The sequence below is a fragment of the Amblyomma mixtum genome, chromosome 1 (assembly GCF_055824585.1).
Source record: "Amblyomma mixtum isolate Tamu chromosome 1, ASM5582458v1, whole genome shotgun sequence".
Taxonomy (NCBI): domain Eukaryota; kingdom Metazoa; phylum Arthropoda; class Arachnida; order Ixodida; family Ixodidae; genus Amblyomma; species Amblyomma mixtum.
Window position 1 is genome coordinate 8,211,960 of NC_143012.1, and position 23,013 is coordinate 8,234,972.

The following is a 23,013-nucleotide window of genomic DNA, read 5'->3' on the forward strand; positions in this document are numbered from 1 at the left end:
ACGGCGGGAACAGCAACAGAATTAAGCGATGCGTCTGAAGCTGTTGAGTGCTCAGCAGCCTAGATGGTGAAGACCTGAAATGACTACGTGATGGCCTTTAAAGGGCACTGAAGACAAATGCAGGTTGGCATGCTGGCTAGTAAAACAGCTTAACTAAGCTAGAAAAGGCCACAAAACGAAACACAAGTGCAGGTGGCACCGTACGTAGATACCTGAAGCTACGCTACATCACCCAAAACTGGCCTTTTCGGTGAGAACAACACGAGTGGTCGTGAGTTTGAACTTACTTGCTCTCAGATAAATGCGTCTTTTGCTGCCAGAAAAAAAATTATTGAGAACAATAACTGAATGTACTTGTCCTCAGTTCAGCAGTGTTCCTTACAGTAGGGTCCCTACTTACAGCAGATGAAGCATTGCCTGCCATAGCTTCGGCTTCGTTGAAGAAGCAAAGTTAGTTCTATGCAGTATGCGCGAGTACTACTGTAGTAGCTATGTTTTTAATTAAGAGAAAAAAACTAGGTTCGAGCTACTATTTTTACTCGGCAAGCAGTGGGCGCGAAACCGTGGAACCTCGTGGACCTGAGAAAGCCTCGATTGAAAGCCGCATGGTAAGAGATTTGTGCCATTTGAACTGACCATTAATGCTTCTCTTAACAGTACTTGCCTAAATTTCACAGGATTCGGTCTTCCTGCTGATGAAAACTCTCCCACAAGCGAGCGGTGAAATTGTTGTTGTTGTTCTTGCCTCAAAAACGATGGCACATACCGTGTCCACGGTATGTTCCATGTTCCATCACCATGATCATCATCATCATCATGATTTTTGAAACAGGACGTCACTGCTGACAAAATAACGGGCAAGAATATTCTGACGGTTGCCATTTTTATCTTTGTTGCGTGTGTGTGGTGTTGCGTTGATCCAGTTAGAAGGCCGTTTTGCTTGGCTGTGTCACTGGAAACTAAAATTGACTCTTAGGGGCTCTGGGACGCTCATGAGTGGACTCGTGGAAAACGACATCGCCGCCCACAGGCTAAGGATGTTCAAGGAACGGCGCAGTTTCTGTGAGTATATGGCAGCCTCGCTGTCAGGTATGCGCTTGACAACAAAGCTTTCGCCACCATGCATGTGTCATGCTAAGCTGAATTCGAGTTACAAGGCTGTGTCTCGCAATCATGCTTCCTTGCTTCGTCTCTTTTGCCTTTGTTTCGACCTGTTGACACCCTAGCGACGGGGATTTATTGTGTAGTAACTCCGAGGCAACGCAGTACCACGACTATGCGCAGTACTGACTCATGCGCGGACGGTTAGATTCGATGAGGACAGTGGTGATTTCGAACTTCCTAACCAAGTTATGCTACTGTAGACTGCATCGCAGACATTCGTGTGGCCAAGTGAGGGTGCTGCTCTGACACAAAGGACATGTTTCTGAGTTGTGTGCGTGTGCGTCTGTTGCATGTCGTAACGCTTTGTAGGCGTGCAACTCTGCTGTCGACCGTTTCATGTTCTCATAATTACGCTTTGATTACGTATGTCCCCCTGCCTATTTATATTTTTAACAACTGGCCTTCTTTCGACTAACTGCGACCGTTTTCCAATGCAGTTCAGCGAAAGAGGGATGTGGACGCAATACGCGACGAGCACCCGTCCAAAGTTCCCGTAAGTACCCTTGCTCCAATCGCTCATATCTCAGCACGGCGTAGCGTTGCATGATTCATGTTTATATTGTCTCTCTCTCTTTTTCCCTGATAGGTAATCATAGAGCGGTACCCGGGAGAGAAACAGCTACCTATCATCGACAAAACAAAGTATTTAGTGCCGGACCACATCACCATGGCCGAGCTGGTAAAGATAATCAGGTATGTCTGTAATCAGAACACTGAAGCGTACTCCTATGACAGCTCATAGCTTCAGTGCTCATAGCACTGAAGGCGTCCCTCATAGCCCGAGTCTCTTTGGGACGTTAAACCCCCATAATCCAAAAGCCCGACATGACCTTATCATTGTTTTAACCAGTCTGCGACGTTATAGCCAGCATTTGGTAGCTAAAACTGAAATCATGCCAAAATTTTGGTGTCTGCAGAGCCTTAGCAGCAACACGTGGAAAGCAAAACATCACAGCAGGCAAAAACACGCATCAAATATATACAGTTAAAAAAAAAACAGCATTCAGACCTGTACAAACGCATCCAGTGGTCTATGAAACCAGGGTAAGCATGGGGAAGTATTTCTGATATTGTTTCTTTTCGTTAGACAGGGTTTGGGAGATAGGACTACTACAGCGATTTAATGGGACAATGAAATTGGGGACGTCATTTGTGCTAGCCTAATACAGCGTCCCAAGACCCAGAGTGTAAACTGTGACACTGATTTTTGCAAACATTAAGATTGTGATAGTCTGGGCACCGAAACATAGTATTGTTTGCTGCCTTTCGGTTGTTTGACTGTGTACTATATTGTCACGTTTTAGTGACGGCAGTCCAGAGGTCAGGAAGACACCAGAAATACTTGCAAACGAAGCTCTTTATTAGGGCTGACTTGCGCCCGCAAAAGAACTGAATCACTCGGTGGTGGCGTAAGCAACAAGCGTGCTCGTCAATCGTCGATCTACGAATGCCCGCTGCTCGCGGCATCGTTCAATTTAAAGCCGGCAAGGAAACTTCGAGATAACAGGTCGAGATCATCTAGAGTAATCTAGAAACAAGTAGATGCAGCTGTTCATGGCTGTGAAGAATCGAGATTAGTCCGGTCGCTTCTCGCGTCGCGATCAAAAATGATAACACCCCTTTCCTGCTGCCTTGCACGAACGAACGGGCACTACAATGCTACGTGGCATTACCTCCCTCCCAAAGAAGCATCGTCTCGATGCTTTAAAACGAAAATAAACACGGAGAATGCGAACTTCGAGTCCTTTAGCGTTCATAATAAGGTTTAAGTGCAGCGGTAAAGCTTCAAGTCTGGCCGTGTCGTCGTCGTCGGTGTCATCGTAATTTTCGTCGTCGTAGTTGTTGTCGGTCGTCGGGATCGTCGTCGTAGGGTCGTCGTAGTTCTCGTCGTAGTTGAGGCATAGTCTTGTGTTTTCGTGGATGGAGGACCTTAGTTCTTGCGCTCAGGCGGCTCGGCGATGAGCATTCTTCCCGACGCAAGAACTCTTCGTTTTCGGCTGGTCGCTGGCCGGGTCGGGGTCGTGGGGCGTCGTAAGAGAACCCTCGGATGCACATTCTCCTGTATGGGCAGTACCGGAGAATGTGACCGGCTTCGCTGCAGTGGAAGCATAGCGGGCGGCGCTGGTCGGGTGTTCTCCACTCGTCGCATTTCCTCGGCCGTGTGCGACGCTTGTAGGACGGGCGAGTTGGGGCGAGAAGGCGGCGCTCCAGCGCAGCTGGCTAATGGCGATAGGGGCTTGGGTCCCGTCGTCGAGGTGCAGGACGGTGCACTGCTGCGGCGTAAGTCATGGCTGGAGGCTCCAGAGGCTGCGTGGTAGACTGGAGTCAGTTCCTCCGGTGAATAACTCGAAGGGCTGGCATCACGACTTGCAGGGGTTGTCCGGTACCTGGAAGGCTACCCCGCACTTCCACCAGATGTCACGTTCTAGTGACGGCAGTCCAGAGGTCAGGAAGACACCAGAAATACTTGCAAACGAAGCTCTTTATTAGGGCTGACTTGCGCCCGCAAAAGAACTGAATCACTCGGTGGCGGCGTAAGCAACAAGCGTGCTCGTCAATCGTCGATCTACGAATGCCCGCTGCTCGCGGCATCGTTCAATTTAAAGCCGGCAAGGAAACTTCGAGATAACAGGTCGAGATCATCTAGAGTAATCTAGAAACAAGTAGATGCAGCTGTTCATGGCTGTGAACAATCGAGATTAGTCCGGTCGCTTCTCGCGTCACGATCAAAAATGATAACACCCCTTTCCTGCTGCCTTGCGCGAACGAACGGGCACTACAATGCTATGTGGCAATATGATGTCTAGTATACACAGGGTGGTGACCTCTCTGGGACGCGTGGTAAAGTTAGAGCCTTCATCTCTTCATTGCTGTCTCAGTGTATATACAGTACTGCTACAGATGCAAAAAGCACTTAAAGGTGGTTTACTACACGTTGAAACACATGGACATGACCGCCACTGACCGCCACTTGTGAAGCATGATCACACCAACTACTTTCATTTGGAACCTCCTCTAGAGGCATCAAACGACGCAAGCCTGTTGTATTTTTTGATCATAATCGCACTAATGTGATTGCAGTAACTTCTATCTTTGTAAAAGCTTGTCAAGGGGCACAAAATAGTGAGACTAGCTCTACTTCATGGCAGCGCAGGTTCCAAAAGTAGCCAAGAAAAGCTTTCTATTGGACCAAACCCTTTTCCATGGCAGCTGTGCCTGCAGTCTTGTTGTATTGGACTTATACATATTGGAGTATATTCAACACATTCCAGTAGGTTGATTGAAGTTTACTTAGCATTATGGAAAATGAGGTGTGCTGTGAAATTAATGTTTTTTTGCCTGCTCAGTGTTGTGAAGGTTTCTGGATTGAAAATGCAGCTGAGCTTGTGGTGACGGGACGACTGACAGTCTCTGGGCTGTGGAGGCTTACGGATATCTGAGCAGTGGCCAAACCTGGCAGCTGCATTCTGTAGTTCTTGTTGTTACATGTGTAGGGTGTTAACAGCTGTGCCAATAAAGGCAGATTCAAATGACGGACCATGAAACCAGTTTTCACCCATCAATTAGGCGTCACACGTGGCGTCCCACTTCCAGTCAACCTGGTCACATTGGTGAACATCCTGATCAGCGGATTATGCATGCTCATGACCCTTCGACATGGTACTAGCCTTCATAAGGCTATCCCAACTAACACCTCACAGGCCGGAAGGGGGACTTGAGTTGTCTAACCAGTGGGCAAAAGCTGGTCCATGCTTCATTGTCTGTATCCCGCTTAAATAGAGGCATATGGAATTTCCCAGTGCTGTGGCTGTATATTGTGGTTGGATTGTCTCCTGTGTTTTGAGTAATGAAATCAACCCATGTATTCGGTTAAACTCAGTTGTTATGAACAGCGTGATTGATTGTGATTTGTTCAGTATATAGAGTAATTCGCTATACCTAAACCCACTTTTAACAAACTTCAGTGAATTTCAGTATCAAATTCGTTATACAGGAAGTTGTGAGCAGTGGAGCAAAATTGCGCTGACAGAAAAAGAAAAACTTGCCGCTCACCATGAATAATCGAGTTCACAAGTAATTTATTGGTGAGAAATATGCACCTATTTGAAGGAGGCAGTGATTTTCGCTTGGAACAGTGCGTGTAGCCTGATCAATGAGAATCTCATTTTCGACACATGACATCATTTCAATGAAATTCAGTCCGCTTCCCTGTATTCCCAAGCAGTATTGTCACAGCACATCGGCAGCAGAAGGGGCTTTGTGAAACGTCAGGCGGGGGCTATCATCAACCGTCAAAAAATCCTCAAAGTCAACTTCTGTTGGCAGAGTGCCTAGAACGTTAGTGAGTTCTTCCCTCATCGTGGAAACGTTACTATCATCTTGCACTGTGTGCACCGCACTCAAGACACAGTTCAGCATGATGGGAGCAGTTCCGAATTGTCTCAACTCGCGTCTTACCAGGCACGAGGCGGCAGCCATCAGCACTTTGGCAGTCTTGTGTGTTGACTCGGATTGCCAATTTTTTTTTTTTTTTTTCAAGATGGTACTTAGTGTACTCCTCAGAATCTCGATATTCGATTTGGCGAATAATTTCAAGTTTGTCTGAAGGCAGCAGGGTTTGCCGCTGTTTCATCGTCATCTTGCAGGCTGAAGCGCGGGAAAGTAAGTGTGCAGCAATGCAGGCACAGCTGAAGTCGAGAGAGAAGAAGAGCAGTGCGACTCGCGAACACAAAGAAAGCTCGGAGGACGGCATCTCGTAGCGTACGTAGGCTGCCGAGCCCGAAGTCAGCGCGATAGGTCTGGATTTGCTCACGCATACTTGTTCACGCGGTAGGTGGCTGCGGAATAGAAGGGCTGCAAAGCATGGCTGGTCTACGGCACGATTTTTAAAGGGCTGCTTCCACTCCTCCTGCGTTTATGAGGTTTCACAGAGCTCAGAGCCAGGGCAGCAGCACACATTGGTGGGTATTTGGTGTTTGATCGCAAGCACTCGGACTTTGATTTCTTCAATATGTACTTCATTATAAAAAATACATTTTACATGCGTAATGCTGCACGAACTACCGAGTGTTCGATATAAAGCATAATTTGTTTCATCTGAGTTCGTCATATTCGGGTTTTACTGTATCTGCACTTTGTTTCTCAGATAGAAACACTTCTTCTGTCAGTGGAACAATGAAGACAAATTCGATAACATAATGATAATAGCTATGCAGTGCAGTCTTACACTTGCAGTAATGAAACTGCTATTCTTGGTAACTGGCTGGTTCAACATTCATTAGTTTGCTAAGTGACTGCCACAGTGCAGTTATTTTGTCACATGGAGTCGCAGTGGAGGAACAGTAAAGAGCCTTGCACTTGAGTGTTCACCGACTTGCAGTGAAAGGTAAACGCACTTCATGCGCAAGACAAGGCGAAATTGTATGGGCATCGCTTGGTCCGTGTCTGCATGGCCCTTTTTTTTTTCTGTCTCTTATTTACAACACTGTGCGTGCACTGCAGGCGACGCCTGGAGCTGCACCCGAGCCAAGCGTTCTTCCTCCTGATCAACCAGAACAACATGGCGCCCGTGTCAGCAACCATTGGTGACCTCTACGCCCAAGAACGGGACGAAGACGGCTTCCTGTACATGACATATGCTTCGCAAGAGGTCTTCGGCTGAACACATGCACTAACTGCTCCCCTTTCCTCCAACCCCTGCCCCCCACCTAAGAGCTTTTAGTAAAGTGGTTATTTGTTCTGCTTGTAAATTATATAAGTATGCTTGAAATGTGGCGACTCTTGTTGTCCGTATTGCTCACTGCTGTTTCAGCCGTTTAATTCCTAGCGTACAACATGTGCGACACTCTAAGGATGTCGGTAGTTTTCATTAATACTTGCAGGTATATATATTGATTGCGACCCTTTTTATTGTATACCATAAAACCTCAAGGGCCACACCTGTGTATGAGCCGCATCCCGTCTTTTGTATTAGATAATTCACGAAAAATACGGTTACACACGTTTTTTTAATACGTGTATGGGCTACACCTTCAGAATTCATACCCGGATTTTCAAAAAAAAAAAAAACTGCGGCCATTATATGAGTTTTAAAAGGTATTTATCAAAGCAAGGTCTAAATGCTAGCCATGAGGGATGTAGGAGGCGTGCTGGAATCACTCACTGGAAAAGTTATCACTAATGGCGAAATAGCCCAAAATTTCTGTGGTCATACTGCTGCAGTGATCGTTCATGGAACTCGAATTTTACTATTGATTTATCCTCTTTGCTAGAGCCATAGTATTTGTGTGCACTTTTATAGTTTTTTCACTTGGAAATTATGGTGGTTGGCTAATTTTAATATCCAGTAGTCATCATTTCCATAATAGGTCAAGCATTTTTCCATAATAGGTCAAGCGTAATTGGTTGGGAAGAGCATTCCCCTGAACACCTAAATTAATAGATTCCTCAACCCCTGCCTTTCCTTTTACTCATATTTTCAGAGTAATCATACTGTAATTGCATAGCAGGCTGTCTTACTATGTCATCGTCGGCCTAGCTACATCCACTGCAGGACATTGCCCTCTCTCATATCCCTGCGGTCACAATGTATTGCCACATATAAGACGGACGTTTTCCGGCCATCCAAAGTTGGAGGCTCAACCTACATGCATAGTCACCCCGTTTGTGGGGGACTAAAGAAAAGTAGTTTTGGCCAAGCTGCAGGTAGTACAGGGTCCGTCAAAAGTTCCCAGGCCACATGGTCCGCTTTTCATCGGTATATCCTGGCACTTAAGATTCCGATAGAGCTATCGAGGTTCTCAGATGGTAGAACGATCCTTCTTCTATTCTCTACAGATATTTTGAGCTTCGAGGGTATCTCAACAGCCCGACTATGCTGCTCAAAAGCAAACCCTGTGGCCTTGGAACTTTTGACGGACCCTGTACATGCCTTGTGATGGTGCCTGTTCATGGCAGGATGCATGGATCTCCATAAGCAAAATTAAAAAATGTTATTTCATGTGCAAATTGGTTCTGCCGTGAAAATTCAAATTGAACGTTGTTTACCCAGCTCACTCACGTTGGTGGTCTCTTCCCTGGCGAGCAGTAGACAGCACTGGGGCGAAATTTCGACAGTCTCTGGAACGCACGTCACGGTGGAACCCCGAACTGCAGGATCATCAGCGGTTCATTTTGCCACTAGTTGGCCAGTTGCACTCCAGTATGGGTTGGTCCCCAACTGTTAGCATTGCAGTTGCATTTTTACGTGTTTTTCGCTTTAAGCTGCGTGCGCCGCTATGCGATTTTGTGGAGGGTTGGGGTTTCACCCACCAGCTTATATGCGCAATATTCAGTAGCACTGTGCTATGCCAGTTGTGGCCCATTTTACCCCCCAAACTTCTGTATCTCATCCACCTACCTGACTGTCTGCCGCTCTGCTTTGTGCTTGCCTTCTCTTGGAATCTGGTCTGTTACCCTAAGAGACTATCCGTTATCTCTCTTCACATTACATGCCAGTTCGTCTTTTTGTTAGCCTCCAAGTTTCCACTGTATAGGGGAGCACTGGCAGCATACAGCTGTTTATATTTTCTGCTTGAGTGATACTGCTCCACTTGTACTCCACCTCTTTTTTATTCTCCTAGCTAATTTGATCTCTTGGCCTGGATCCGTAGTCACAACCCGCCCTCAGTATTTTGCTGCTCATCGTCAACTGCTGTTCTCTTCGAAGACTGCTGAGCATTGGCTTTCATTGTAGCAATTTGTAGACCCTTTGTTCTGCTTTTCCAATGTAGGTCCTCTATTATACTTTGCAATTCAGCCCTTGAGTTATTTAAAACAGCAAGGCAATGTCATCAGCAAATCTGAGATTCTGAAGTACTCGCCACTAGCCTTTATCCCCATCTCTTTCCGTTCCGGTTTTCTCAATACCTACTGTATGCGCTGTCAGTGGCAGAGAGATCATGCCTGCCGGCTTGATGCCTTTTCTGTTCGGGATTTTATCACTTTCCCTGTGGAGGACTGTGTTCGTTGTGCAGCCCTTGGGTATTTTTCCTACTCAGTATGGTGGCCGAATGGTTTAAGCATTCAGCTGCTGATCTCAGGGTTGTCGCAGGTTTGACTGTGCCGGCCATGTTCCAATATAGGCGAAATACAAATGCATGGTTGCTGTGCGATATTGGGCACTTTAAAGAACCCTGGATTGTGTAAATTCACTCAGGCGTCCGGCATAGCCCATGTGTCTCTTTGGCGCATTAAACCCCACAGTTTATAATTCTTTTTGTGGATATTTTTTAGGTAATTTACATGCACCTCTTCTGCACTATGTTTCTGTAATGCCTGCATAACTGGTGAGGTTTCTACCGAGTCAGATGCTTTTTGTAATCTATGAATGCTTTATATAGAAGTTGGTTATATTATCCACATTTCTTTATTCTTTCATTAATAGTGTGAATGTGGTCTATTGCAGAGTGGCCTTTTCGAAAGCCAACCTGCCCCTTTGGTTAACTGAAGTCTAGAGTTGCCCTAAGTTTACTAGTAAATTACCTCAGTGAATACCTTATATGGAATGGGTAGCAAGCTTATGGGTCTAAATATCTAAGTCCTTCTCGTCCTCTATGGATTAGGTCAGTGTTGTCATTCTTTGAAGATTCCGGCATACTAGAGGTCGTGAGGCATTGTGTATACAGGGCAGCAACCCTTTCTAGCATGATATCTTCACCATCCTTCTACAGATGTGCAATTACCCAATCTTCGCCAGATGCTTTCCCCCCTTTGTGTTGACTGTAAAGCATTTCTTACTTCCTCGTTTGTTACTGGTGTGATGTCCAATTCCTTTGCCGTAATCTAGCCAATGTTAGTATAATGATTATTTTGGCTACTGTATAGATCTGTGTAGAAGTCCTTGGCTACTTCTGTCTTACCCATATAGCTAGTGACATTGCACTCCTTGTCTTTTAGTGCGCACATGTGATAATTGCCCGCGTATAATTTCCGCTTGGCCAGTTTTAGGCTGCCTCTGTTAAAGCATGCTTGATCATTTCCATGGTATGCTTCCTGGCAAGGGCGTCCGCAGAACTTTTTCCAGGGGGGTGCACCCGATTTCTGGGGATGGGGGAGGCGGTAGGTTTGTAGTTGTTTTCTACTAGGGCGCAAATAATATCCGTAATTCCAAGGGGGGGCAACCGCCCCCCCTTGCCCCCCCTTCCGGACGCCCATGCTTCCTGGTATTATTTATGCCTGTCGGTTAACTATGACAGTTCTGCCAGTTCTGTCTCTGGGGTTCGAAGCTTTCATGTTTTGGTGTTTCTAAACCAGAACTTTTGTCTCCTGAGAGAGCTTGTCAGTATCCTGTCTAGCTAACCTACCCCTGACTTCTGTCTGCCTTTTTTCACAAAATATGGTGCCCTCTAGGGAGTGTGCAAAAATTTGTCTGCTACCCTTAAAACTAGTCGGAAACAAATGCACGTGCCTGCCAAGTGGCCAGTGTGTGCTTGACAGCTGCCACCACCTGTCACTAACATGAACTGCATAGTAGAAGCTGGTCACTTATTTTCAACCAGTGGAACTCGAGGAAGAGAGCTGCACATGTGTAGAGCGGTCACTTGAAAAAGGCAGATTGCGCACTTCGATATTCAACTTCAAGATTATCGCTTATGGCTTGTACACTAAAATCGCTGTCCCTGGTTAAAGCTGAATGTCTGTTCTCAAGCAATACCCTGAATTCTTCTACTTTCCCTCTTGCTTCTGACTCGTTTATGCACTCTGTCCTACCAGTTTTTCCTCCGTTCCCTATTGAAATCCATTACAATTTTAGACCTCCCCATCCTATGGTCGCTACATCTCGCCTTGCCTAGTACCTCCACGTCTTGTGTGATAATGGGATGGGTGCACAGTGCGAAAGCCTTTTTTTTTTTTGCATTTTTAGCTTTCACCATGTGGCTCTTTGAAATCTGCTTCCAGTTCTTCTGTTTGTGGAGGAAGGTGTTCATGATTTGTAAGCCATTTCATTCAGTGAACTCTACTGACTGCTGCCCACTGCTCTTCTTAGAACCCATGCCGTAGTACCTTCTGCCTGGTCGCTTGGCTGTTTCTTACCTACCTTAGCATTGAATTCACCCACAAGTACACTGTGCTGCATTTTTACTTTACTCAGTGCTCATTCCACATCTTCATAGAACATTTTAACCATCTTGTCATCTTGACTGAATGTAGGTGCATTGACTTATCCAGCCTTCACCGTGTACCTTTTATTAAGATTAAACGGGCTGCGAAACACTGCCTGGGGGAATACTGGCTATACTTCAGGTGGGTTCTTTATGTCACACAGATGCTGACTTAAAAAGAATTACAGGAATCGATGCACAGGAACGGGAGTTATTCAGTGAAGAAATTTAAAAATACAAGCGAACAAAACGCTGCCCTCAACTCGATTTTGGCGGGGCTTCCCACTCCTATTTCGCTCTCCCAATGACGGCACCTGGCGCAACCAATCAAAACAGCCAGCCAGAGCACGTCGCGGAAGTTTGTACTCCATGGTTGCCTGCTCTGTGAGACTGGCAGCGTTGTTTCCATGCCAGAGCGCCCCTGGTAGCGTATTTTTATTTTACTTGTTTCGCAGGGCTTTTATCTAAGACAAGCAAGTTGTTTTTGTTGATCTAATATAAAACGCAGACAGGTGACAAAATGTGTCTCTATTTATTCACACAATTTGCAGTATATTTACTGTTTGTCCGGTCACCAAGCTCGCGCCAGGTGATGTCATATCCGCGGCTAAAAACCCGCCACTGTGTGGCGACACCATCAGAGCCATGAAGTTGTTTTTGGGAGGACATTAAAATATTAAAAAACGGAATGTACGCGGTATTACCGACGCTAATAGCACCATTATAACTCACTGTATGCAATCAACAGGCAAAATAGTCAACTGAGATAGTGTTTCTGGGCCCCTTTAAGGTAACTGCCAGTCAGTGCTGTAGCATTTGCTGGCAAGGTCTTCATTTTGGCATCACCCCTCTTCTTTTTTCTTGACAGTTTTCCATCTGGAGCTGCCTGATGGTTCGAAGTAGTGTCCAATTGCTCACAGCTATTGAAAAGAACCAAGAAAATTGAATTTTGTCATCACCTAAACAGAATGCAAAGCGACCTCTTGCCATATATTGGCTTGCCTCTGCTTTTACGGCAACTCTGCTGACAAGGTCTTTATTTTGGCACCGCTCTTTCTCTTTTTCTTCTTCTTCGATGGTTTCCTGTTTGAAACTGCGGGATGGCTCGAAGTAGCGTCCAGCTGCTCACACTGAAAAGAACCAAGAAAATTGAATTCTGTAGTCACTTAACAAGAACACAAATTACCCGCGCCCTTCCACAAGGTGTTTACGAAAAGTGGCAAACATGCCATCCAGAGACGCAAACAAATGCCTAGTACTCTAAATCATATGTTGAAAAACACATTAATGCTTGCAGGCATAAATAGCAGATGCATTTCAACTGGTTGTCATGATTGTAATGAACCATCGAATAAGCTCTACGCAGCTTAAAGGGGCACCGAGGACCAATTGAAACTGGCCGGTATGGATAGATTACCATGTTCTTATAAAAAAAATTCTATTTTAAGTGAAACTAGAGCTTCTGTAAGCTAGAAAAGGCTGAAAATGAAGAACAGGTGTTACCACCACTGGCTGATTTCACAATTAAATTCCGGTATGTTGACAGTTTTTTGTGGAATGGATTCCACAGGCTAGGCTACACTGTCATTCACTCCGAAACAGTGATCATGGACTCGATCTCAGTGTAGATGTCTCAAGTTCGAATTTAGTGATGGGAAAATGCTTAAATCCAGTTGTCTTGACAACAAATGCATCTTTTGCTGCCAGGCAAATACCATCACGCTCAGAAATAGCCACAGAATCAGTTTTTCAGAATCAATTTTTACTCGGAACAGAAGTCTGATGTTTTTGTCCTTCCAACTTCTCTGAAACAAAGTACACGAAGCGTAATTAGTGCCGAAGCAAAGAAATACAGAACTATTTTGTCCACTTTCTGCCAACTTGGCATGCTCTTGCAGCTTTCACAGGACTGTTTGCAGCAGGTTGACATGGCAACGGTATCAACCATGTCATCTTCTGCACCACAATATTGCTCTCAAGCATGGCTGAAGACGCCATGCTTTACCTCTGCTTGGCACAGTGTCGGAAGTGACACTCTCTGGACATGACCACTGAGCTTGAGTTTTCGCTCCCTGGAAACAGTCAGTTTGCTCTCTCTGCCTGCTAGGTGTCCACTGTTCAGGTCATTCAGGGGGCCATTGGAAGCCTCTTTGTGTTCGGCCATCTGTTCATCACCATCATCGAATCCAATGCCTTTAACAAAGCGGTTATAAATGTATGCCCTTAAAAGTCTGTACAGGTTGCAACTGCAATGGCAAACGTTTTGCTCAGTCCGGTCTGAGGCATGTTCCTTGAATCCTAATCCGCGGTGGCTCAGCTCGGCTGCTGACCCGAAAGTCGCGGGTTCGATCCCAGCCGTGGCGGCCGAATTTCGTTGAAGGCGAAATTCTAGATGCCCATGTGCTGTGCGATGTCAGTGCACGTTGAAGAACCCCAGGTGGTCGAAATTTCCAGAGCCCTTCACTACGGCGTATGGCGTCCCTCATAGTCTGAGTTGCTTCGGGACGTTAGACCCCAATGAGCCAACCAAACCTAATAGTGCATAAGACGCAGTGCAACTGAACTGTCTAAACCAGGTTTTTCCTTCATTCACTGTTAGCTGGAAAGCATAGAAATGCGAAGACTGCTCCGCACCCCTCATGCTGCCTGTGAACACCGGGATGGTACTAAGGTACGGAATTACAACTCTGCAATTTTTACAAGTATGTTCGTAATGGAAGATGGTGTCAAACCATGAAAACCGGTAAAGAGATGCGATATAGATGGAAACAAAAAAAGGATGGTTCTGGCCCGGCACCTCCAGAACAAAAGGTGAAATCATTCAATCCTAGCTGCAAAATGCCATTTTGCAGCTCGATTATTGAAAAAGAAATTGAGACCAGCCGGATGATTTATAATTACTGTTAGCTCCAGCTGAAAAAATGTAGAATTTGTCAGGGGTACCCATTTCAGGTGGAAAAGCTGTGAATGAGGACCCCTGTCGAAACAATGCCCAAACATTGCATTTTCATCTGGAATATATATATAATGACTATGAAACAACTGCCTGACTTTTCCGCCAGGAAAAATAGTTAATTGCTACGTAACTGCTTGAAGCCTGTGAAAGAAGCAATTGAAAACAAGCACACAGAGGGACCCGAATTCCATGAGGCAAAGGTTGCTTCATTCTGTGAGCACACGTGAAAAAGCATATCGCCGCACAAAAATGACCGAATTTGGTGTATCGAATTTTTTTTTAAATGAAAATCGCCAAACGCATCGCATATTGCAATGCATTATATTGTAGCTTATTAGTTGCACTTTTGAACTAAAAAACGCCCAAGTTGTGTGTGCAAAACGTTTCGAAAATTTATTGGTTAAACATGCTGGTAACACAAAAAAAGAAAGAATACGAGCAAAACAAAAATAAGCCTCTGCACTGAGCCAGCAATTTATTATAAAAAACTTAAAATATACAAAACGTTGCACATGTTCTTAGCTATCACCCTTGCGATTTTCAGCTGCTAACATACTACACTGCACTTTCCGTGTCATTTCAAATTAGGCAATACTGGTGTGCCGCTAGAGAAAGCAATCGCATATGAGGATATGAAGTAGAGGTAAATGTGGGATGTGTTCCATATTACACTTCTTCTGAGTTCTCTTCTTGTGTTAGTTATAGCAGAGCTTGCAGTCACTACTTTTTTCATTGTTTTCGGTTGGTAGTAATGAAAAATAAACACCGGAAAAGCCCTAATAGGGGCGTGGCCTTTCTTGACATCATCATAATAAAAAATCTACTGAAGCATTCGGTAAAACATCTTGCCAGTATGTTGCAAAGACCCCTAAGGCACCAAATAAAGCCACTCTCGACATTTACAAATCAAATGTGCTACACAAATTGCATCGTGAGCGGCAAAACGAAACTTGTGTGCACGCGCTAATGTCACGTGCCTCTGAGACTGAGTTTCGCAACCGGAACTGAGATCCAACCATTCAACGTGATTGTCAAACTCACCAGTACTGCTCAAAAAAAAAAAGTGCTTAGTGAAGCTTTCGCCCCCCAGGAGTACGCGGCGCAACAGACACCATGACTGGCGACTGGTGCTCTATACGTCCGCTCAAGTTTCGTTTTTCTCGTCGCCGCCTCGCGTTAGGAAGTGAAAAAACGGAACTGAAAAACAAAATGGTGTTGCAGAAGCAAAACAGACGGCGCACCTTGTCCAGTAGTGTTCTTGAATTTTTGGCGGCAGGTTCAAAACGGGTTTATGGCGCGGAAATAGAGATCGATACGTACCCCATCTCTCCTCGCGCACATTTATCCGGATCTATACAACCTGAACTGTAAACACTGCGGCCAATGAACCAACTGCGATTATATCTTATTGGATTGCAAAATAGAGCCACCTCCGGGTGATCTAATTACCGCTCCTTCTCTCGAGCGGTGGGAGACCGCGCTGTCTAGCTCTGACCCCAGAACGCAAAATCTGGCGGTGGAGTGGGCTTGCAAAGTCGTCGAGGGATATGTACTCACGACCACTTAACGCGACCTCTTAGCACCAAACTCTTTCCGACGAATAAAATGTTTTACTTTCAGTCAGGGGACGAGGCCTTCCTTGACATCATCCTAATCAAAAATCTGCTGATGCATTTGGTAAAAATATCCTTGCAGTATGTTCCAAAGACCCTAAAGCACCAAATAAAACCACTCGACATTTACAAATCAAGCGCGCTGCATAAAATACAACGTGAACGGTAAACCGGAACTCGTGCGAGCACGAGCTGATATCCCAGGCCTCTGAGACAAAGCCTCGCTATCGAAACTGAAATCCGACCATTTCATTTGGGTGGCTAACTCACCACTACTGCTCTATAAATAAAAAGGCAGCATAAGAACCGAAAAAAAAAAATCCTCAGTGCAGCCTTTCGCGTTTGAGGAGCGCGCGGCGAAAGACGCCATGATAGGCGACCGGCGGATGATGGGCGGATTTTTCACGTCGCCTCCTCGCGTTAGAAAGTTAAAAAAAAAAAACAGGATTGAAACCAAATAAGTAGTGTTATAGAAGCAAAATAGATGGCGTAGCTTGTCCAGGAGAGCCATAGGAGCGCCGCCCTAAATTTTTGGCTGCGGGTCCAAAACGTGGATCATATATGACCCACGCCTTGGAGTGGTTAAGAAGAGTTAACCGTACGGACCAATGATTTCTTACTGCGAGAGACGGGTTTGCAACGGAGAGCAGTAAGCGCCCCTATGTGGCTGCACACTTACGCCCTCACTATTAATGTGTTCTCATGCGTTGTTTATTTCAAACATGCCCGTATGATGCCGTTTCATTGCGTTGTGTAATCAAAACAATAATTTTGTAAACTTAGTTTTTGACTTCAAATAAGTACCAATTAAACTGCAACGACTTAACCAACCTAACGCCATATATATCAGTGGTCCATTCGCTCATTTACATAATTTGGGTACTTCGCGGCCTTCGCGGCATAGCTTTTCTTAATATAACTAGAGGTCTCTTTTTTTGTTTGTTTCTGGTGTGGGGTTACTGGCACGGTTCGGACCCTGAACTCAGGGCCAACGCCACTCCGCTAGCTCGACCACACCTGTGGCCGCGAAGAACACACCTCCGAGGAATAAGCCCGCAGGCAAACCTTTAATTGGGATCTCCCAATGTCTTTCCTCGGTCGCGCGCGGGCAGCAGCGGCAGGCAACAGGCACAGGACACAGGCACAGGGGACAGGCACAGAGCAGTTCGGGTCACCTGGGCCGCCGCTGGTGTCGCGTCCGCTCTCTCTCAAGGCTCGCTGTCAACTCTCCATCAGACTGTGCCCGTGCGCGCTACCCGCGCGGCCGCCGAAACCGAGAGGGCTGGGTAAGGAGGGCTGCCCACGTGACGACGCGTAGTCGCGGGGCGCCTCCCCTCCGCTCCATGTCGGGGGCCGCCAGAGGAAGAGCCGTGGTAGGCCACGAGAGAGAGAAGGGTGCATCCGGCGGGCGAGGGGCAACATGAATCCCCACACTGGGGAAAGGACATGGCGCATTAATTGTCTCATCTCGGTGGACATCCCAACGGCGTCGCAAGGGAAGGAAGGAAGGTAGGATTGAAAGAGAGAAAGAGGTGCCGTAAGTGAGGGCTCCGGAATAATTTCGACCACGGTGTTAAGTACTTTTAACACCGTGATTTCGACCACCCGGTGACCTTTGACGTGCCCTGACACCACACGGCAGACGGGCGCCTTCGAGTTTCGCCTCCAGTTCGCCTCCGGGAACTAGAGGGAAAGCTTGCGGCGCTACACTTCTTCCACCGCAAGGAAAGGCGCAGGAATGCCTAGAAAACGAGGTTTCTAGCTTGGTTTGGTTATTGTTGGGCATAAAACGTCGACTCAGCCGTAAAATACGGTTCTTCTTGAGGAAAACCTCGAAGAAATGCCGTGAAAGTTTCTATACCAGCCTAACACCGAACGTTCACTTGCGTTAAATCTATTGAAAAAGTGAAAAACGCAGTATTGAAATAATTGAGTCTGCGTAGGAAAGCATCGCGGCGCAAATACCAATTCCGAAGTACAATACATGTGCACTCTTTCGGCCTAACACTAGTCAGAGTTGCGGCGGTCGGAATTTCTGGAGTGAAGCTACATGAAGAATATTTCCTCATTCTAGACTTCGTTAGGCAAATTGCGAGTGACTTTGATGTTCGCACCAGGTCACGGACACGTACTGGTGGTCCCTCGACCTACGGTGCGCCCTATCTTATTAAGACAGGTCTAAAAGTTCTACTGCGTTAGGTCCTTTGTGGAGCAAATGCATTTCCTCAGCTGTTAGTCCCTCGAAAGGCCCCACTGCTCTCTTGGAGACTAACTGCAAAGGGACATTGGGTAGTTTCATCATAGCGGTGACATACGAACTTAGACGCAAACTAGTTTACCACAGTATTCCAGCTGTGCACGTGCACTAGCAGCTGCGCGGCCACACGCCTGTTGCTGCGCGTGGGCAACGGTAACCCTGTAAAGTGACATGCAGGGTATGTCTATGTTAGTACGTCTCCGCTATTCTAAAACTCTACTAGCCATAGTTGGTCTCTTCGCTGGCCACAGCCGTTCCTCGCAAGGCCTAAACTACACGCATTTAGTGCAGGTGCAAACTTCTCGGCTTAAGAGAGTGCATTACAAAAGGAGTTGTCCCGAGACAAGCTCAATACATGCTAGTAGCTGACAGACAGGTTTCTAATGGGGTTTCGTCGCAAAGGCCGCTGTAGAATGTTCGCTAAGGCAGCTATAGCAGCAAGCAGTTCGAGCTTGAGAAAGAAATATGATGTATGGCTCCTCCCGAAAGGGGCTAATCATTACGGCTTCGTGACCCCAGAGGGCCCGGTGAACGGCAATATTTGCATGCCTCGGGTGAGGTGCTCAAAACCCATCCTCCCAGACGGCGCGATGCAGCGCTTTCGGAAGGCCGAAAAGGTCGAGAGTGTGGCTGGTTGGGCGCGCGCGCTCTGGCATAAATTATGCAAATGAGACCGACAGAAGCTGACGTGCACGCATCGCCTTCTCTCTGCAGCCGCTTCTCCATTAAGAATGATGAATTGACCCGTAGGTCGCCCCGTCTCAGTCAGCGGCTTCTCGGACGGTTGAGAAGGGGGCTTTGTTTCGTGTTTCGGCGGCGTCGGCGAACCCTTTGAGGGCGCGCTGAATTCGAACGCGTCTCTGGCTGTCCAGTGCGGTCGCGCCCATTATACGTTGCCTTCGAAGGAGGTGTCGAATTTGATTACGTCGCTAATCTGCCTTCGCACGATGTGCACGGGCTCTGTGTGAAACGACGTGCATGTACGCGTGATCGAACTGCATTATGCAGCACACGTTGGTGTTTTTCTTCGATCAGCTCTGGCGTTGTACGACGGGTGTTGGATATAGTTTTGCCTTCTTGGTTGTAATGTTTTGAATGGTGCATGGGATTTAAAAGTGTTACTTTGAAATGAAAGCTTCGAATTTCCTCTCTAAGAAGACGTTTTCTTATGCAGGTGCCGACGCTGACGTCAAAACAGTGGTGCCTCGGACGGCGTGAACGCGTGGCCGAAGCACCGTGCGGTGCGGTGGAATTTATGGCTGCGGAAACAGTTTCACCTGTCGACACAGAACTTCGGACTTCTGGCTGTTTTCCAATGGGAAGGATGGTCTGAAGCGTAAACGCACTTTGCGTTCGACGAAGGAGGTGACGCTAGTGCGTCGTTAGTTTTATCGACAACTACTCTCATCCTTCCGGGTCAGCAGGCAGAGACTGGTACGCCACTGGACAAAGAGCGCATATATATCGCCGATGATGGGGAATATATCGAAAACTGGCGTGCTCCTGGAAAAGAAGACATAACAAACTTGCATTCAGCTCGCAATTTCTTTCGATTTCATCACTTAATAAAATGGTGTCTGTTCTGGACAGCTTTACTAATCGTCATCAACCTAACTACCTCCGCTGCAGTACTAAGGCCTCTCCCATATTCTTTATTCAACGTTTTATTGACAACAGTGCATTGTTGAAGGGAGACGTAGCCAAAAAGCTAAAGTAAAGGCTTCATGGGGGCCACGCACCCTTTCCAGGCAGTTCCATCCCTCCACTAATCCCGTCCTGTGCCAGTTGCGACCACCTCACCCCGCAAACCTTCTAACCTCATCCGCTCAGTCTCTGCCGTCGCCGGCTAGCTTGCCTTCCGTTAGAGTCCAGTCCTTTGCCGCGAGCGACCATCAGTTATCTGCTCTCCGCATTATTTGTTGTTGTTGTTGTTCACCTCATGGGATGGCGCATACCCACAGAGGGGGATCGGCCAAGAAGAGGGGTGCATAGAGAGTTTTTGAGATTTTTTGCTTGTTTGTTTGGTTTTGTTTTCTGGGGAAAAATAAATAGATAAATAAAGTAATAAATAGCAATAGCAGAATGGTGGGGAAGAGAATCTTTATGAGAAAGCAGAAAGACCAAAAAGAAACAGGACAAGCATAACGCACGCAGGAGCTGGACTCAGCAAGATCTCTAGCAGAGGGAGTTGATTAACAAATAAATGAATGAAAATAATAATAATAATAGTAACGGGGGATAGAAAAAAAAATAAAATTATGTGTAAAAGTTAAATAAATAAATAAAGAATAAAATATTAGCAAGGTAACCGTTTAGATTCCAGTAAAAAATTTTTGAATGGCGGTAAAAACAGACCTGTGGCTGTAACCGAGAATGGTGGCCCCAAATGACAATATGATCGGGCTGCTCAAACTAAGGCCAAGCTGTTGCAGTGGTTGCTCTAAATATCGACGTCTCATCATGGTGAAGCGTCGACAAAACAACAAAAAATGGTCTATTGATTCTTGCTCACCACAGAATGCGCAGACGGGAGAAAGCGCCAAACCAGACCTGTGCAAATAAAAATTTAAGGGGGGGATCCGGCAGCGCAGCCTAGTTAGAGAGACTTCAAGCTGTCGCGAATGGCATGATTTCCTGCTGCACGGATACTGAAAATGCAGGAAATCATCAGATCTTAAAATTGATCCAGATCTCATGCCTCTTCATCTCAGCGAGGGTGTCATGAACTAGCGTTTGTTATTTAATCCACTATGCTGTCTCCCTGCCTCAACTTGACTCACGCCGTTGTAATGCTAACGTAATAATTGTTGTAATGCGTTAATTATCGCAAAAACTATGCGCTATGCTTTCTGTGTGACGATGAATCAACACGCTTCAACATATTCCTTCCTGAAGTAGCTTATAGCCCAAGCCGCTAACGTTTACACGAACCCGACAAGTGAATTTCAAGACAACAGGCCATCTCGACCCGACGCTGTCGGGTTCACTGAAGTTTCCAGCATGAGGACAACGTTACTAGACTATAATAGCCTGCTCTATATGCTGGTCCAGGTGGTTAAACTTATTGAATCGCCCCATCTCTCTTCGTGGCGGTGGCTTATTGTGGGCGCTACACTGTCACGCACTGTGTGTTGCGAATTTTTCTAAGGTTTGAAAAGGGAAGTGTTCTGGTATTTTTCTCAGTTTTTGTTAAATAACGGCCGCTGACAGACAGACAGGGCTCATTTGGGAACGTTCCACTGGTCTGAAGAAGAAGACAGACCACGAACGAACGCACACAAACAAACGAGGACGATGAGAAACATATAGCACAAGCGATCACGCCAAACTTGCGCCACTAATCAGCGCGTCTACTCTTTCCGAAATTTAACTTTCGGCTCTTTATATCTTACGAGCACAGCGCGAAACCCGTCGTACTAGAGACGACTGTTCCGGGGCACTCAGCTTTGGCTCAGTGGTGAACTTGGGTACGAGGCTGACGATGCGCTCCGTATTCTCTGGCAGGCGCACTTGACCCATGCATGGTCCTTCCATCCCACCTTGGCTTGGGAGGCTGCTTGGGCTGACCGGCTCGATGCATCCTCGGCATTTGTTGCCACAAGCACTCTGTGTTGTGGCCCACTCAGGCGAACGAGGAGCGCAGAACATTTCTACCTTTTGGGATCCCGAAGGCGCGTGTAGAGGAGATCGCCTTAGTGGACATCATAAACGTGGCGTAAGGATTAGCAATGAAATGCGTTGGAGTAGCTTTTTTGACGGTCCAAGACAGCTCTGTCACGAGATATACCATACCAATTTAGAGGAAAGTGCTGTACGATGTTGGAAAAGAGGGGTCATGATTGGGGCACCTGCACATAGTATGTCTATTTTATGGGCATAAGCTTCTGCAATGGGGTCAGGAAGGGCTTCCGGGCAGCCGCGTTGCAAGAACCATCGAATTTATTCACGGCGGCTGCATTCCGGTGGAGGTGAAAAGCAAATACGCCGTTCGTACGTGAAACTGGTCGCGCAGACGTCCAGCACTTTTCGTGCGACCATGACTGCAAAAATTATATGATCTCTACTACTGAGAATAACGGAAGCTGTGCGCAGAATCCTGCTGTTCTTGCCTTTTCTTTCTCTCTCTTACTTCAGCCCGCCGCTGTATTATGGAATAAAGGGCGTTGTGGAGGCTGCTTTCGTCTTCGAGATTCACGGCGAACAACAACAGGGACACCGCGACTACCCAGTGTACAACTGCAGTGTTCAGCGTCCCTGTCTCCGTTGTTTGTGCTGGGGTCGACCACCAGGGCAGCTCCAAGTCTCAGCTGACCGCTTCCTGAAATGTTCGGGCCGCACTGCCGCTTTGAGATTAAACATGCAGAGTTCGTACGCTCGTGCTTACGTGCTCGCTGTCGGAACTAAATCCGGGTGGTCTGCCGTCAGGCATCTCAGGTGTACTGAGATGAAAATAGAACGCCCGGACACATCCGGTTAGTGTTTCGGACCTGGTGACGCATGCCTGATTTCCGTGAGGACAGGACTGCGTTGGGAGCGTCATGGAGGACAGTAATAGTCCGCACTGAATGTAATGCGAAAAGTGAGGCAAAACGTTGTTTTATTTTGGAGCGGAAGATGCTGAAGAAGGCTCCTTACAGAAGGGTGGACGGCTGGACAGCTTGGAAATAGTTCATTGCGGATGGTACAGTGCAAAACAGACGAAAGAAAAAGCTAGAAAACAATGCACGCAATGTGATGATTATGATGGTGATGTCCTCAGGCTTAATGGCACATGCCCACGGCGGGGGATTGGCCAGGGTGCATATAACGGATACAAACGCACTCATGTGCAAGGAGTATTTGGATAATTTTGGGACCTGTCCAGAATTGCGAGTCAGCGCC

General features: G+C 46.6%; 1 protein-coding gene across 1 annotated transcript; it reads left to right on the top strand.

Moving 5' to 3' along the window:
• Nucleotides 1–858: 858 nt before the first annotated feature.
• On the top strand, nt 859–6,914 carry LOC149365403 (microtubule-associated protein 1 light chain 3 alpha-like). Its single transcript, XM_089542251.1, has 4 exons — nt 859–1,062; nt 1,602–1,657; nt 1,751–1,857; nt 6,667–6,914. Exons 1-4 carry the CDS (start codon nt 993–995, stop codon nt 6,824–6,826), a joined length of 393 nt encoding a protein of 130 aa, XP_089398377.1. The 5' UTR covers nt 859–992; the 3' UTR covers nt 6,827–6,914.
• The last annotated feature ends 16,099 nt before the right edge of the window (nt 6,915–23,013 follow it).

Excerpts from the sequence above, each read along its gene's own strand:
- LOC149365403 (XM_089542251.1), top strand. The coding sequence starts at position 993 with ATGAGTGGACTCGTGGAAAACGACATCGCCGCCCACAGGCTAAGGATG. Across the intron at positions 1,063-1,601 it reads CAAGGAACGGCGCAGTTTCT|TTCAGCGAAAGAGGGATGTG; the intron begins GTGAGTATATGG and ends TTTCCAATGCAG. Across the intron at positions 1,858-6,666 it reads GAGCTGGTAAAGATAATCAG|GCGACGCCTGGAGCTGCACC; the intron begins GTATGTCTGTAA and ends CGTGCACTGCAG.